We start from the raw sequence: 15,883 nt of genomic DNA on the forward strand, positions 1-15,883 counted from the left end.
CATCTCTCTAGTCTTAATTCCTACCATTGTCATAATTATACCTTTTTCTTTAATTGTACAAAAGGTATTATTTTCTTATTTATTGGTCTCTGAATTTGCACATGTGTTTTTCCCTGTCTGTAATGCCCTGTGGTTTTTACACCTACATGCATCTTGTCCCTGTAACTTTCACTGAAAAATTTCTCTGAAGTCTTATGTTAGTTGTAAATCTGGAAGTGTTACTCCTATGGATCCCTGTATGTATTTCCAAAACAATGAAATAGAATCTATGAACACTGAAATGTAAATACAGCTTTTTTAGTGTGATATTGGTAAAGACAAAGGAAAAATAAAAGATAAGTTTTATTTTGATGAAATAAAATAAGAAAATTAGAAATAAGGTAGAAATATAGAGTTGCAAATAGATACCATGTAGCATGTGTTGACACATTTAAAACAAAATTACTATACAGACTGTGCAGTCTTCTAAATGTCAAGAACATTATCTCCGTACCACTGAGTACTATTGTCATATCCAAAAAATTTGGCTTTTTATCTTCTTAAAAATTATACCATTTCTGAAGTTAAAGCTTCTTAGGCCTCTCTTCACAACCTATTTTTATTCATATTTTATTTTGTTCTTAAAAACAAAATGCTATGGATGAAGTTTTATTCATAATATAAGCAATTAAAATTGATTGTGATATTATAGTCTGATCCAAATACTTGAAATCTGTGATTTTCTGTGAGAAAGTATCCTTCCTTGCAAACCACAGATGTTTTATGCTCTCACACAGAAACATACACACACATCAGATAATTAAAAAGTCTTCAGTTTTCTTCCCAGTTTTGTTCTTGTAGAATGTGGGGAGAAAAGGCAGGCAAAGTTTAAATTCATAAATTGTGCCTTTGAGTTTGTCTACTGTTGCTAATTATCTTCACAACCTTGACTCTTATCACTTAATCTTTCTGAGTTTCTAATATCCTTTCATAAAATGAGAGTTAAACTAGATGGTTTCCAGGGTCTTTTAAAATTGTATGATTATCTGAGAAGTTACATCACCTTTCTTGTTCTACTTTTAACTCATTACCAAATGAAAAATAAAAACTTTATGATTTTTGTGTTTATAGATTTATCTACCTTATACTGACTATATTATAAAAATAAAATTTATATCATATAGATTCTCAGTTGTATGCACTTAAGACTAGCTGTAAAATGTAATACAAAGTGTTCACGTAGAATGCTATTATTTACCTTGTGACTGTCCTGTTTTGTTATGTGCTTAATTAATGATATTGAATTACTAATCTTTATATCATGAGAAATGCTGGACTGGAAGAAGCACAAGCTGGAATCAAGATTGCCAGGAGAAATATAAATAACCTCAGATATGCAGATGACACTATCCTTATGGCAGAAAGCGAAGAGGAACTAAAGAGCCTCTTGATGAAAGTGAAAGAGGAGAGTGAAAAAGTGCTTAAAACAAAACTTTCAGAAAACTAAGATCATGGCATCTGGTCCCATCACTTCATGGGAAATAGATGGGGAAACAGTGGAAACAGTGGCTGACTTTATTTTTCTGGGCTCCAAAATTACTGCAGATGGTGATTGCAGCCATGAAATTAAAAGACACTTATTCCTTGGAAAGAAAGTTATGACCAACATAGACAGCATATTAAAAAGCAGAGACATTACTTTGCCAACAAAGACTCATCTAGCCAAGGCTGTGGTTTTCCCAGTGGTCATGTATGGATGTGAGAGTTGGACTGTGAAGAAAGCTGAGTGCCGAAGAATTGATGCTTTTGGACTGTGGTGTTGGAGAACACTCTTGAGTGTCCCTTGGACTGCAAGGAGATCCAACCAGTCCATCCTAAAGGAGATCAGTCCTGGGTGTTCATTGGAAGGACTGATGCTGAAGCTGAAACTCCAATACTTTGGCCACCTCATGTGAAGAGCTGACTTATTGGAAAAACCCTGATGCTTGAGGGGATTGGGAGCAGGAGGAGAAGGGGATGACAGAGGATGAGATGGCTGGATGGCATCACCGACTCGATGGAGATGAATTTGAGTAAACTCCAGGAGTTTGTGATGGACATTGAGGCCTGGCATGCTGTGATTCATGGGGTCACAAAGAGTCGGACACGACTGAGTGACTGAACTGGACTGGGACAGCATTAATGATATATTTTATTGTTATTACTATCGGGACTCAATTTTAGAAAGCCAACTCTGACACTCGACTGGCATCAAGGCTAAAAGGAGGATGGTGTTTTAGAAGGCCATAACCATCAAGAATGTTGGCGCTTATTTCAACTTATTGTAGGGGGGGTGCCAGGATGTTAAAGATGAAGAACTTAAGACCTTGAAATATGATCGTATTCAAATAACTCTAAAATCCAAGTGTGTGTGTGAGGGGAAGGGGTTGGGAATGATTAGCAATTCTAGCACTTGAATCATTGGAGAGGAGCAAAAGAAGCAAGGAGTAAGTGCAGTTGAAGGAGACAGTCATGTTGGACCTTGGTGTTCACTGTCTCCTGCCTTGAGAAATAGAGTCTTTTTTGTTTTGCAATTAATTTTTTTCTCTGTGCCAAATACACAGGCTTCTTATGAATTAGAAGTCATTACTGTAGTGTTGTGGATGTAAACAGTTTAGTCAAAGGGGGAAGAATAAGGAAATATGCAAAGTACAATAAGTTTAGTATAAATTATACTTTTAAGAGCAGAAAGAGACCCATGTTCAGGTGAAACTTTTATAAAGTATTCCACACCAGTAATTTGAAGCTCTAATGAATATAAAAAAACAGGAAGGTTCTAGATTTTTTAAAGGAAACTTTGAATTTAGGGTACAGATGTTTTCTAGGTCGAAAAAGTGAGGGACTCTCTTGCCTCCAGGGTTATTAAGGAGAGCTTTAGGTCAGCTTGTAGAGGAATCCCCTGGACTCCTAACTTAAAAAGCAGGTGAATCCCCACGAACTTCTGGGACCGTGTCTTCTAAATCAAATTTGTGTAAGAAAAACCTTGTATATTCATGGAAAATGTAGATTTCCAGTCCCACACCAAAAGATTAGGATCCAGTATGTCCAAACCCTAACACCACCATAGTCCAGTCTGGGGAAGGAAGAGAGGATACTGCGCCTGTAGATTTTAGCATAGAAAAGTGAAAAAATGCAATTAAAATGTCTAAAATATTTAAAGAGATGTGAATAAGATAAATGCAAGCTTATTAATTCCATTCCAAAGAATAGAATAAGAAACCTTATTTTGAATAGTTATCAATAATAACTGACATATGTATGTTTTTCAGTATGTACTTCCCTGGAGGATCAGATGGTAAAGAATCTCCCTGTGATGCTGGAGACCTGGGTTTTATCCCTTGGTCATGGAGATCCCATGAAAAAAGGATTGGCTACCCACTACAGTGTTCTTGCCTGGAGAATTCCATGGACAGAAGAACCTGATGGGCTACAGTCCATGAGATCCCAGAGTCAGACACACCTGAGCGACTAACATTTTCACTTGACTTCATATATTTATACATACATACATACATACACATTTGCACATACCCATACACGTATACACACACACACCCACACACATATTTAATCCTTATGCTAATCTTAATGTTATTATTATATTTAGTTATTAGATGAAGATAGTGAAACTGAAAGAAGTCAGTTTCCTATGATCACATCTGATAGCATCAAAATTTTAACCCAAGAATGTGTGGTTAAAAACCCAGTGCTCAACATTGCTCAGCTAGGATTATTATCAATATGGTGTAGGGTAAATGTTATTGGACTTATTATGCACAAAGGATGTGCTGGCAGCAAAAAGGAAAAGATAGTAAAATGTGTGAATCACTTTATATGTAACAAACACTAAAAAAAAAGAAAACAAACAAAAACTCAGAATGATGAAGGGTAATATTAGCAGTAATGTTTATCTTGGGATGGCTGTTGGAACGAGATCATCACCTGGGAGACTAATATGCCCACTCATAGTGACAATTACTTTACTCCCACAGTATGAAAAGTGGGGCTCTTTTTCATCTAGCCATTAGACTTGCTGTTTAGTCTCTAAGTCATGTCTGACTCTTCTGCAATCCCGTGGGCTATATATAACCTGCCAGGCTCCTCTCTCCATGGAATTGCCCAGGCAAGAATACTGGTGTGGATTACCATTTCCTTCTCTAGGGAATCCTCCCGACTCAGGGATCGAATTTGTGTCTCCTGCATGGCGGGTGGGTTCCATACCACTGAGCCACCAGGGAAGCCTGCTGTTACAGTACTGATAAGGGTAAACTTGATACCTCTAAGTTTATAAGCAACATTTCATCATCCATTTTAACCTACTTTAAACATCTTACCCTTAAAACACGAGTTGTAAAAAAAAAATAAAATTGAAAAGAAAAGCAATTATATTTTGATTAATTTTATTGTTGAATTTTAATAATGAGATAATATCAGAACAAGAAATAATGCAGATGCATTAACTAATTATGATGTATAAGAAATTTTAATTTAGATTGAGATTGCTTTAGAATAATATTGTGGTAAATTTAAGTATGAAATATTTTTAAGTCACTGCAAACTTTTAGAGGTGCTTAGTATTCTATAAGTATCTAGTCTACTGAGAATATGTTCAGAAACAATTTGGACTAAGGCATATTATAAGGTGATAAGCTAAAGAAAGCATTTTCAGTGCCTATGATCTGTATTTCTCTTAAGAGATTTTCAAAGTAAACAACTATAGAATAATAATCTCAGAAAAATGTTTTCGGTAACATGTCTTTAACTGATGCACTTAATGTAAAGAACTTTGGGCTATTTTTAAAAAAATTCTAGCCCCCACATAGAAATGATAAGAAATGTGCTTTGAATAAAAAGGCATGATTTTGTTAAAATAAGTTAAAGCATACAACTCAGGCAGTAGTGTTATGTTCTTCAAGATAGAATAGTAACTTTGTAAACCCCAGGTCTCATTAATATATTCTAGTCAATGTTTCTTCTGTACCAGTCTTGAATATCTTGCTTCTTCGGGTTTTGCTACTTAAGGAAATTTCAGAGTTTAGATATATCAATAAAGGTAATTATATCAATGCTAATGATTTTGTCCTTCTAATAGTAGAATGCATTTTGTCCCTCAAAAAAAATGCCCATCAATCTAAGGTTTCGGTTAAATCTGACTTCCAAATTTTTATATTATACTCTTTAAAAAAGACTTAAAAAAACAGATTTGGTATTGTTTGCAACTATTTTACACAACTCTTACTTTATGACCCTGACTCTTGACATGCATTTCATTAAGCCATTGATGTCAGCAAAAAAGCTAATAAAACACAACCCATATTTTGTTTTCTGTGTTATTTTAATCAATACTCCCTCTGCTGGTTTAATAGGAAGAAATCCCCAAGGACAGCTCTTATTACCAAATATTTACAGAGTATTTTTTTGCTACTAGAGAAGCATTACAAAATAAAGTCAAAAGTCAAGGCGATTTAATTCATTACCTCTATTTGCACAGCTATTTCTTCTTAATTCACACTATTAATCTAAGTAGGAAAAATCTGTACTTGAGATTTTCTTTTTTTCCTTTCACTAAGATAATTTCATAAAAACATCATCTTTTGGTGGTAGCTTTTATGTTTCCACCCTTTTATTCTGAATTGCTTTATTATTTCCCATAAAAATTCAGAATTTCTCTCTGCTGTAAACCCAACAACAGAGTATCAAATGCAGGCTGTCATTAAATGTGATGCAGATTTTTACCCATCTTGTTTGCCTCTCTTTCTCTGCAGGCATTCCATCTGTACTGTGTACATTGAAGTGCTTCCTCCAAATAATCAAAGCCCTCCTCGCTTCCCACAACTGATGTATAGCCTTGAAATCAGCGAGGCCATGAGGATCGGTGCGGTTTTATTAAATCTACAGGTATGCTCCTTAGTTTACATATAAAATTCTAGCAACAACCTTGAAGGCTAATGGGTTCATATCCATGCAAGAGGGGAGAAAGCTTCACATGTCACTTACACTCTGATGAATGACAATTCCATCTGGAAAGGAAAGCAGGGATAATATGGATGGAGGGTTTCCACAGCAAATCTATTCTATTGATTGCCACTATTGAAACACCAGCGTTAGCTGGCAGGGATTAGCTGCAATCATTACAAGGGAGAATGAAAGGATTGGAAGCATGCACTTGAATATCTTGTACTTTGCATCCAAAGAGTTTGCAGCTGACTCTTGTATTCTGTCTTGGATTCCTTTGCCCCGACAGGATTTATTTTTGCTGCAGTGTTCAGTATAGAAAATGACTTTAGATTCACCAACTGATGGTAGGCATTCTAATTCAGAGGCTGACAATTTTGTGGCCATGGGAAAACCTTGTAATTGCTGTGCCTCAGTTTATTTGTTTAGATAAAGGGGGTAGATTTAGGTTATATTTCCATTCACAACTCTTGATACTTGGGCATTCTGCAAGTTACTTGCAGAATGATAGCTTGATTTTCACAATTTATATATTCCTAGCTAAAGCATATTTGTCCAGAAAATGCTATATTTTCAACTGAACTTACAGTTTTGAGTTGGGCTACTTGTGGTGTTGATGATAACTGTCACTTGCTATAAAAATCATAAGTACATGACATTATTTTATCTATGAATGTTCAGAGGACAGAGAATTTATCATCTCCTGGTGTTACATGGGAATAGCAGGAGTTGCTGACATGAGAATTCAGGAAGCTGGTCTTGAAGGTTAGGAGAGGTTTGTTGTTGTTGTTGTTTCAAATGGATAATTTAGGAAAATCACAGTATTGATCTTTGTCATCAAATGAGATGACATGAGGCATTTTGCAATCCTATTTGAATACAAACACCCTCCCTCTCAAACCCTGATGATATAAAAGTAAAGGTTCCATAGAATGTTTACACTAGAAGGAATGCTAAAAATAATGAAACATATCAACCTCATTATCTAAATGTGGGAAATGAATCTTATAGAAAGCAAATGGAGCCTAAATCAGTTGATGAAATTATGAACATGTCCAAAACAAGGCTCCTTCTGTTATATCCCACTCATTTTCTGAGACTGCTAAAATTTTGGCTGGCATTACCAGATACTTCTTTTTACCTCTGCTCTTGTCTCTATTTGTTGCTTTTTCTCTAAGTAACTAGAGAGAATTTACTTTTGTTGTTCATTTACTACTAAAACATAGGGAAATAAAATTATATGAAAGTAGGTATATTAGTAATAAGGAAATTTGGGGGATTTTAATGGATAAAATAGACTTCCTTTGTGGCTCAAACAATAGAGAATCTGCCTGCAGTGCAGGAGAACCAGATTCGATCCCTGGTCCTAGAAGATCCCCTGGAGAATGAAAAGTCTCTCCACTCCAGTATTCTTGCCTGAGTCCCTTGGACTGCAAGGAGATCAAATCAGTCAATCCTAAAGGAAATCAACTCTGAATATTCATTGGAAGGACTGATGGTGAAGCTGAAGCTACAATACTTTGGCCACCTGATACAAAAAGACCTTGATGCTGGGAAAGATTGAGGGCAGGAGGAGAAGCAGGCGGCAGAGGATGAAATGGTTGGATGGCATCACTGACTCGATGGGCATGAATTTGAGCACACTCTGGGAGATAATGAGGGACAAGGAAGCCTGGCGTGCTGTATAGTCCATGGGATCCCAAAAAGTCGGACATGACTGAGTAACTGAACAATAACAATAGCAATGACAAAAGAAAAAAAAATCCTGTAGTTTCTTTAGGAAAAATAAAACATTTAGTTGAGTCATGTAAATGATAAAATATGGAAAACCAAATATTAAATAGTTATATTTATAGAATAATGAAAATTTTTGTTTACCTATAATGGGAATTTATTTTGTTTAAACAAAAACTAAAGAAAAATAAATCTTAGATTTGTAAGTTCAGGCCAAGTAATTGTACATGTTTAACATTTAAATATTTCTTAAGAATGTGCCTTTGTATAATTGAACTTTTTGTAAGTTAGATATAATTTTACTTCTAAAATGGCTCCAGTTTCATTTCAAATTCCAGAAATATCTGGGAACCATAGTACAGGAGAATAATTCTACCTGTGAGTTAAAGATGAAAAGGAGTTGGCCTTTTTCATATCTCAAATTTCTCTAGTACAAAAGCTGAGAAAATACTTGAAGTGACATTTCTATTCACCCTTTGTACTTCTGGTAGAAGTGAAAGAAAGGATGCCAATTGCAGTGGCAGTCTCTATTAGCAAGAACTAGGGTGACACCATCAAGGCATTTTTCATAAGCCACCAACCATACACTTTTGCTCATGATCAACTGAGACTGAATTTAAACTAGTGACCTAAAAGTTGAAAAGCTCTGTCAAATTACTCTCGCAAAGACTTCTAATAACAGAATGTATTAGAGGTACTTCTGGATACATTCTTGTCTTTTTCACACACAGCACTGCCCACTGCTGACTCACAGCTCAATTTAGAAAGGCAGGATTTATGGGGAAATATATTTTCAAAGATAACAGGAGACTGACTTCAAAATAATCTGTTTTGACTGAGATCAAAGTGGTTTCTTTTCAGACAACAACTCTGTTTCCCTCCCCAGTCCCTTTCCTTTCCTCTTGTAAGTATTTTTCCTTTCACTCTTTCTAAAAGTTGTTTGGGAGGTTGTGATTTTCGTCAAAATACCAATATTTTGCTTAGCTGCTGTTTTGATGGCATTTCGTGGAGGAAAATGTTACCGGGAGCTTTTATTTTTCAAACTTGTTGTGCTGATCAGCATTAGTATTAGGTGGGACATTTTCTTCCAGAATTGGCCAGATCTTGATCTAAAGCATGTTCCTTCTTTGTAATTCTGAACTACCAGTGAAGCCTGTGAGACTGGTGTGCTGGTGCAAGAGCATACACTGGGATCCTGAAAGCAGGCTCTGTGCCTCTCTCCCTGATTTTGTGTTTGGTTATGTCACATTGCTAGCTTGAAATGGGCTATGGTGGGTGTTTTTATGCCATCAAAATTAGCAAATGCAATGAGTCAGTACTCTCCAGTCCAGATAAGTTGTTCAACTTTTGCTTACACACCACTGTATTTGGAGCAAATTTCTCAAGATTCAGATCACTAAAATGTGTTGACTCTAGCAGGTTTCTGCATCTTTGTCTCTCTGAAATTTTGATCTACTTCCATCACTTTAAAGATGAGAGCCATGCTTCCAAATGTGACTCTATATTATACTCAAATACAATAGGTCTCAGCTTTTTTAAATGCATATAAAAGCATTTTTTTTTTGCTTTCAAATTACCCTTATAATTTATGGCTCACATTCTCATTGACTGTTTGACACATCCCTGTTACCACTAGTATAATCCTTTCTTACACATGGATTCTCCTTGTACCATCGCCATCATCCTCATACTCATTTAATAATAATAGCTATATAATAACACTTATGTGGAACTTAGTGAGGCATGACTGCTTCCAATAATCATGTACAGATGTGAGAGCTGGACTATAAACAAGTCTGAGAACTGAAGAATCGGTACCTTTGAATTGTGGTGCTGGAGAAGATTCTTGAGAGTCCCTTGGACTGCAAGGAGATCAAACCAGTCAATCCTAAAGGATATCAACCCTGAACATTCATTGGATGCTGAAGCTGAAACTCCAATACCTTGGCCAGCTGATGAGAAGAGCCGACTCATTCGAAAAGACTCTGATGCTGGGAAAGACTGCAGGCAGAAGGAGTAGGGGATGACAGAGGCTGAGATGACTGGATGGCATCACTGACTCAATGGACATGAGTTTGAGCAAACTCTGCATTCAAATGGGTATATCTTTCCTTTTCTCCTTTGCTTTTTGCTTCCCTTCTTTTCACAGCTATTTGTAAGGCCTCCTCAGACAGCCATTTTGCTTTTTTACATTTCTTTTTCTTGGGGATGGTCTTGATTCCTGTCCCCTGTACAATGTCATGAACCTCCATCCATAGTTCATCAGGCACTCTGTCAGATCTAGCCCCTTAAATCTATTTCTCACTTCCACTTTATAGTCATAAGGGATTTGATTTAGGTCATACCTGAATGGTCTGGTGGTTATCCCTACTTTCTTCAGTTTAAGTCTGAATTTGGCAAAAGGAGTTCATGATCTGAGCCACAGTCAGCTCCCGGTCTTGTTTTTGCTGACTGTATAGAGCTTCTCCACCTTTGGCTGCAAAGAATATAATTAATATGATTTCAGTGTTGACCATCTGGTGATGTCCATGTGTAGAGTCTTCTCTTGTTGTTGGAAGATGGCTATGGTTTTTCCAGTGGTCATGTATAGATGTGAGAGTTGGACTATGAAGAAAGCTGAGCACCTAAAAATTGATGCTTTTGAACTGTGGTGTTGGAGAAGACTCTTGAGAGTCCCTTGGACTGCAAGATCCAACCAGTCCATCCTAAAGGAGATGAGTCCTGGGTGTTCATTGGAAGGACTGATGTTGAAGCTGAAACTCCAGTACTTTGGCCACCTCATGTGAACAGTTGACTCATTGGAAAAGACCCTGATGCTGGGAGGGATTGGGGGCAGGAGGAGAAGGGGATGACAGAGGATGAGATGGCTGGATGGCATCACCGATTTGATGGGCATTAGTTTGAGTAAACTCCGGGAGTTGGTGATGGACAGGGAGGCCTAGCGTGCTGCGATTCATGAGGTCACAGAGTCGGACACGGCTGAGCGACTGAACTGAACTGAACTGAAAGTGATAAAGTATATTATTCTCAAGGCCTTGACATTGTTTCTAACATGTGTTATTCAAGATGGAAAACCCAGTTCCTTTCATACTTCTACAATAGTCAAAATATCCATTATTAGCAGTAAGTTTACACCTGCCTGTAGAGAACAAATGTTAGTTATGAACAAATTTTGAATCAAATGATCCATTTACCTATTGTTAGTAAGGATATTCTTAAGGAAAGTTCAACTACCCTTTGCAAAATAGATAGCAAACGCATATATGGGAAACACAGTAAAGATATAACCCCTTACAATGTGTCCCTGTAAGGGTGAAGTTTTGAAATTAGAGGAAAATAAGTGCTGACAATTGTTCATTGACATAAAATATCTTTATCCCTGTCATCTTTTTTTTTTTTGCTACTAATTCTCTTATTTACACATGGACTTATTTCTGAAAATGAATGGTGGTAGAAAAATAAGTGACTTGAAGTGATGCCAGTGTCAGTGCTGATTTTTTAAAAAATAAAGAACAGATATAATGGAGCACAGACTGACAAAACAGCCTCTGGGCAAAGTAGCCTCTATGGCTGGTAAACTGAAAATGATTTTTATATTTTAAAAGTTTTTTTTTCCGAAAATATAAATGAAAATGAAATTAGAAAACAAAAATAAATATACAAAGAAGTCACACGTAGCCTTATGAATATTTTAATTACTTTTTAAGGGGGAAAAAAGGGTTCTGACCCTTATAATATACAATCGAGTACCATTTAAAAACAAATGAAACAGGCAAGCAAAGTAACACAAAGTCCATTATGTTTAAATAAAGTAAATGTGAATATCTAAAAAATAAAAAAAGAAGTAAAAAATATTTTGCACTCTTAACATTAAGTATATTAAATTGAAATAAGGAATCAATTAAGCTATGTCAAAATTCTCTGTTATCTGTTCTGAGTCTCACATTAGTTAGTTGAAAACAGGAACCACATTAGTTATTAAAGTATAGTTCATATATATGTATGTATTAGGTCAATACATTGCTGTTGTTGTTCAGTTAACCAGTTGTGTCCAACTCTTTGCAACCCCATGAACTGCAGCATTCCAGGCCTGCCTGCCCCTCACCATTTCCTGGAGTTTGCCCAAGTTCACGTTCATTGTATTGGTGATGCCATCCAGCCATCTCATTCTCTGATGCCCTCTTCTCCTTCTACCCTCAACCTTTCCTAGCATCAGGAACTTTTCCATTGAGTCAACTGTTTACATCAGGCCACCAAAATACTGGAGTTTCAGTTTCAGCATCAGTCCTTCCAATGAGTATTCAGGGTTGATTTCCCTTAAGATAGACTGGTTTGATCTCCTTGCTGTCCAAGTGACTCTCAGGAGTCTTCTCCAGCACCACAGTTCAAAGGCATCATAAAATAAGGATTAACTTATCCTTTGATATAATCAAAAGACAGAATTTTAAGAGCTTGGGAAACAGGAGGGAAGTTGTTGTCTTTTGGATAGTGAAGCGGAGATTAAATGAGGCAGTATATAAACGTGTTGATTGAATAGATCAGTGTCTAAAATGAAAAAGTAAAGAAAAGAAAAGAAAAAAGTAGTTCTTTTTATTTTTATTCTTAATCTCCAGAAGAATGAACACTGCCCTTTTTTGTTTTTCAGTTAACTAGTTTTAAGACTTTAAAGGTGAACAAAATGGTAATGAGCACTTGGAATAATGGATAGAAAAGTGAAATATCAAATGTGCAGGAATGTATATGTTACCCAACTTGTCTTCTGGATCAATGCTGGATCCATGCTTAGCCCAGCCTAGACCCCTTGTCTTGGCCAAGGAGATTATTTTTCCAATTAAATTGACATAACCAATAAAGAAAACAAAGCTGAGGTTGGAACATCACAAGTTTTTCAATGGCCAAAGAATGGAGAAGGGGAAATTAGTTTTTAAATCAACTTCTCAAGCCAATTTGAGCAGAGCCACCATATATATTGAAGGGTCAAGGTAAAAGGGAGGGAACTGGAAAGAGTGGGAGGAATATTCCCAATTTATCCAAGAACAGGAGTGTGGTTTGGACCTGGAACTGAGGCAGTAATCCTTTTCAGTCCTTGTATGGCTTTTCCATTTGTCATGGCAGTTGACAACTGTCCTGGCACTAATGGAAGTGTCATTTACCACACTAATGTATTATGTGAGCATATAATGAGACTCAAAGTCTACTGAAGGTGAGCCTTCCTGCATTTTGGGGCTAACTGATTCTGAACAGTTCTGGCTTTTCTCTTTGCAGCTTCCTCCTGAAACTTAGATAAGAGAAATTGGTTTCCATTCAAGGGGGTTGTAGGGAAACAGCCTTAGCAACAGATGTAATCCAAAGAATATATTCAATTACTTTATTATTTTGTTTGTTCTTCCATTGAGAAAGAATGATCACTTGTGTTTTAGAGAACAAAGTGATACTTAGAAAGCCCAAGAGATATGTGGTTAAGAGATCAACATTAATAGTAATAGCATCAGCATCTAATTTTAATTGAATGCTATTATCAGGCAGGAACTACACCAATCACTTGAAAGCTTCCTCATCTTTTATAGTCTCAGCAAAGTAATGACATTTCCAATGTCAAGCACAACCCTGTTGCAGAGTGGGCATTCCATCTCTTCTGATCTAAATGCTGTGTGCTATTATTCATTATTCTACTCTGCCTTTCCTAGAGACTGAAGTTCATTTATTTCTTTCAGTTGTACTCAGCCTTGCACACAATCCCCTTAAGAGCAGAGTAAATCTACTCACAAGGCTAATCACTCTTTTTGTTCTAAGGTGTGCTTGATCAGCCTCAATTTTATTTTCTTGCAGTTGCTTCATGATTCTTTACAAAAGTGAAGGAAAATATGTAATGTCTATTGACACTAGGAAAACTTAATTTAGCCACTGCTTTAAACTTCTGGTTCCACTTATCAGTGATCTCTGATGGCCTCTGGCAGGTTGAGCCATTGTTTTTCACCCCTGGCTTCTCTTTCCTGAAGACTGTAAAGCAGGTAAAACAGCTCAGACATACTTAGCAGGAAAAAAACTAGAAAGTGGTGTGAAGTACATTAGAAACAAGATCCTGACATCTCTGATCATCTGAGAAAAAATATATATACACACTTTACTAATAAAACTGCTTGGTTATAAGCAAGATGGTGCTTTGGACAGCCTGCAGCATGCATTTATTTACTTGCCATCTTTTTTTCATTTTACTCTCTTTTAAAATAGTTTCAAAAAGCTGTAGAACTTAAACTCTGTGCCTTGAGGAATTAGTATTTTTCATTCTGAAGGAAAATTCCCTCTGCCTTAATCTCACTGTAGAATTGTTCCATTTCTGGAACAATTTGAATGAAATTCAAGCCATCATACAGTGGGGCTTCCCTGGTGACTCAGTGGTAAAGGATCCACCTACCAGTGCAGGAGAGATGGAGTTCAATCCCTGGGTCAGGAAGATCCCCTGGAGAAGGAAGTGGAAACCACTCCAGTATTCTTGCCTGGGAAATTCCATGGACAGAGGAGCCTGGAGGTCTATAGAACATGAGGTTGCAAAGAATCAGACATGATTTAGCAAGTAAACACCACAATGACTACATTAATACACCATGTTAATGTCATCATTTTTCATATTAATTTTCATATTATTATTCATATTAATTAATCCATCATATGAGAAGTATTTATTTGTTTTTCTGATATCTTTAAGCTGTTCTAGAAGTTTTAAGAGTTTTTTTCTTTTTTTTCCTTTTATTGATGAATATTTCTTATAAAATAGGATATATTTTCCCCTGAAGATGACGCAGGGTTTTATGATTCATGAATGTTTTACAGCCAAATGTGTGTGAATCATAGACTCTATGCAGTTTCATTTGTATTATGGGGATCATTTTGGATATGTCATCTGGAGATTTGCTCTTCTGTCATCAAAGAAGCTTTTTTTTTTTAAACATTAGCATGTTAGTATATAGATTGACATTGCAGATTGTATTGAAAGACATTCTATTTAGTAGGTTGTTCTGATTTTGCTAAGTGTGAGGAATAAAAATCATTCATTTTCCTCTATATTTTTACTTCATATAGTAGAAAATACATTGCTTCATCTTTCCTCCTAATATTAATGGATTTCAGATAACTCTTTCACCATTAACATTATCTCAAAAGAAGAGTGTCACAGAAGTTTAAATACACTGAACACTGATATTGATTACCTGATTTCAAGTATAATTTATATATTTTATACTGAAGATACATAGATAGTTAGAAGATGGTAAGATATATATTTTAGAGAGAGAGAGAGATGTCTCAATGCCAAGCAATCAGCTTTTGCAAAAATTAAATATAATTTGTAGTGCAAATTTTTCTCCTTTAAAGCAGATGTTCTGATATGTCTATGTTTCAAAAAAAGTTTGCTGTTCTTGACACTATGCTATGTTTATTATCTAGGGATGATTTTTCATCTCTAGGCATGCAAAGCTGCCAAAAGTGAGGAAAATGTATTTCTTTATGTATTCTGTATTCACATATGTATCTTCCTCTTCCCAAAGAATAACTTAGCCTCATGTAAATCATCTTACTCTATCCATCAGTAAAATGTGATAGAATTAATATTTCCTTTATTATGTAAAAACTTATTTTGATTTCCATTATACCAGTCTCCTGGGATTTTCCCTCAACTTTCCTAACTTCTGTATCCCAGTCTATTTTAATGGTTCCTTTTCATTTCCCTGACTCTTAAAAGATGGCATGCATGAAGGCTCAAGCTTTTCACCTCTTCTTTTTCTATTTATAGACATATCTAAGATGATCTCATGTGTTCTAGTGGGTTTAAATTGTTATATGCTCATAAATTCTAACTCATATCTCTAGTTTAGCTCACTGCTCTAAAACTCTAGACACATGTCCAACTGTGAGGTCAATATATATATATATATATATATATATATATATATATATATATATATAAATGAAAGGGGAGAAAGAAAGCAGACTGAAGTTTAGGGAGATTTTGAGCTTCAATGAAGTACCAATAACTGACCGCCTGCAAAACTCTAGAACTGAGACAGTCCTTTACATTAAAGGAGGTCTTTTATGTACTTGCATGAGTCAGATGCAGTTTGCCTCAGAAAGCAACTTGACCTTGGCAAGGAAGCTCTCTTCAGAAAAGGCATTCTTGGAA

The 15,883-nt window shown here is 36.0% G+C and overlaps 1 protein-coding gene across 14 annotated transcripts in view; it reads left to right on the forward strand.

Annotated features, from left to right (window-relative positions):
- Positions 1-15,883, forward strand: part of PCDH15 (protocadherin related 15) — a 767,128-nt gene that overhangs the window by 467,490 nt on the left and 283,755 nt on the right. For 13 of the 14 annotated variants that reach the window (XM_065919987.1, XM_065919986.1, XM_065919983.1 and 10 more), the window contains one exon: positions 5,784-5,916. The exons of the other annotated variant lie outside the window; for it this stretch is intronic. In XM_065919987.1, the coding sequence (XP_065776059.1) occupies positions 5,784-5,916 (133 nt within the window). The remainder of the gene's footprint in view (positions 1-5,783; positions 5,917-15,883) is intronic. 14 annotated transcript variants of the gene reach the window in all.

Source organism: Muntiacus reevesi, chromosome 2, assembly GCF_963930625.1.
Source record: "Muntiacus reevesi chromosome 2, mMunRee1.1, whole genome shotgun sequence".
Lineage (NCBI taxonomy): Eukaryota > Metazoa > Chordata > Mammalia > Artiodactyla > Cervidae > Muntiacus > Muntiacus reevesi.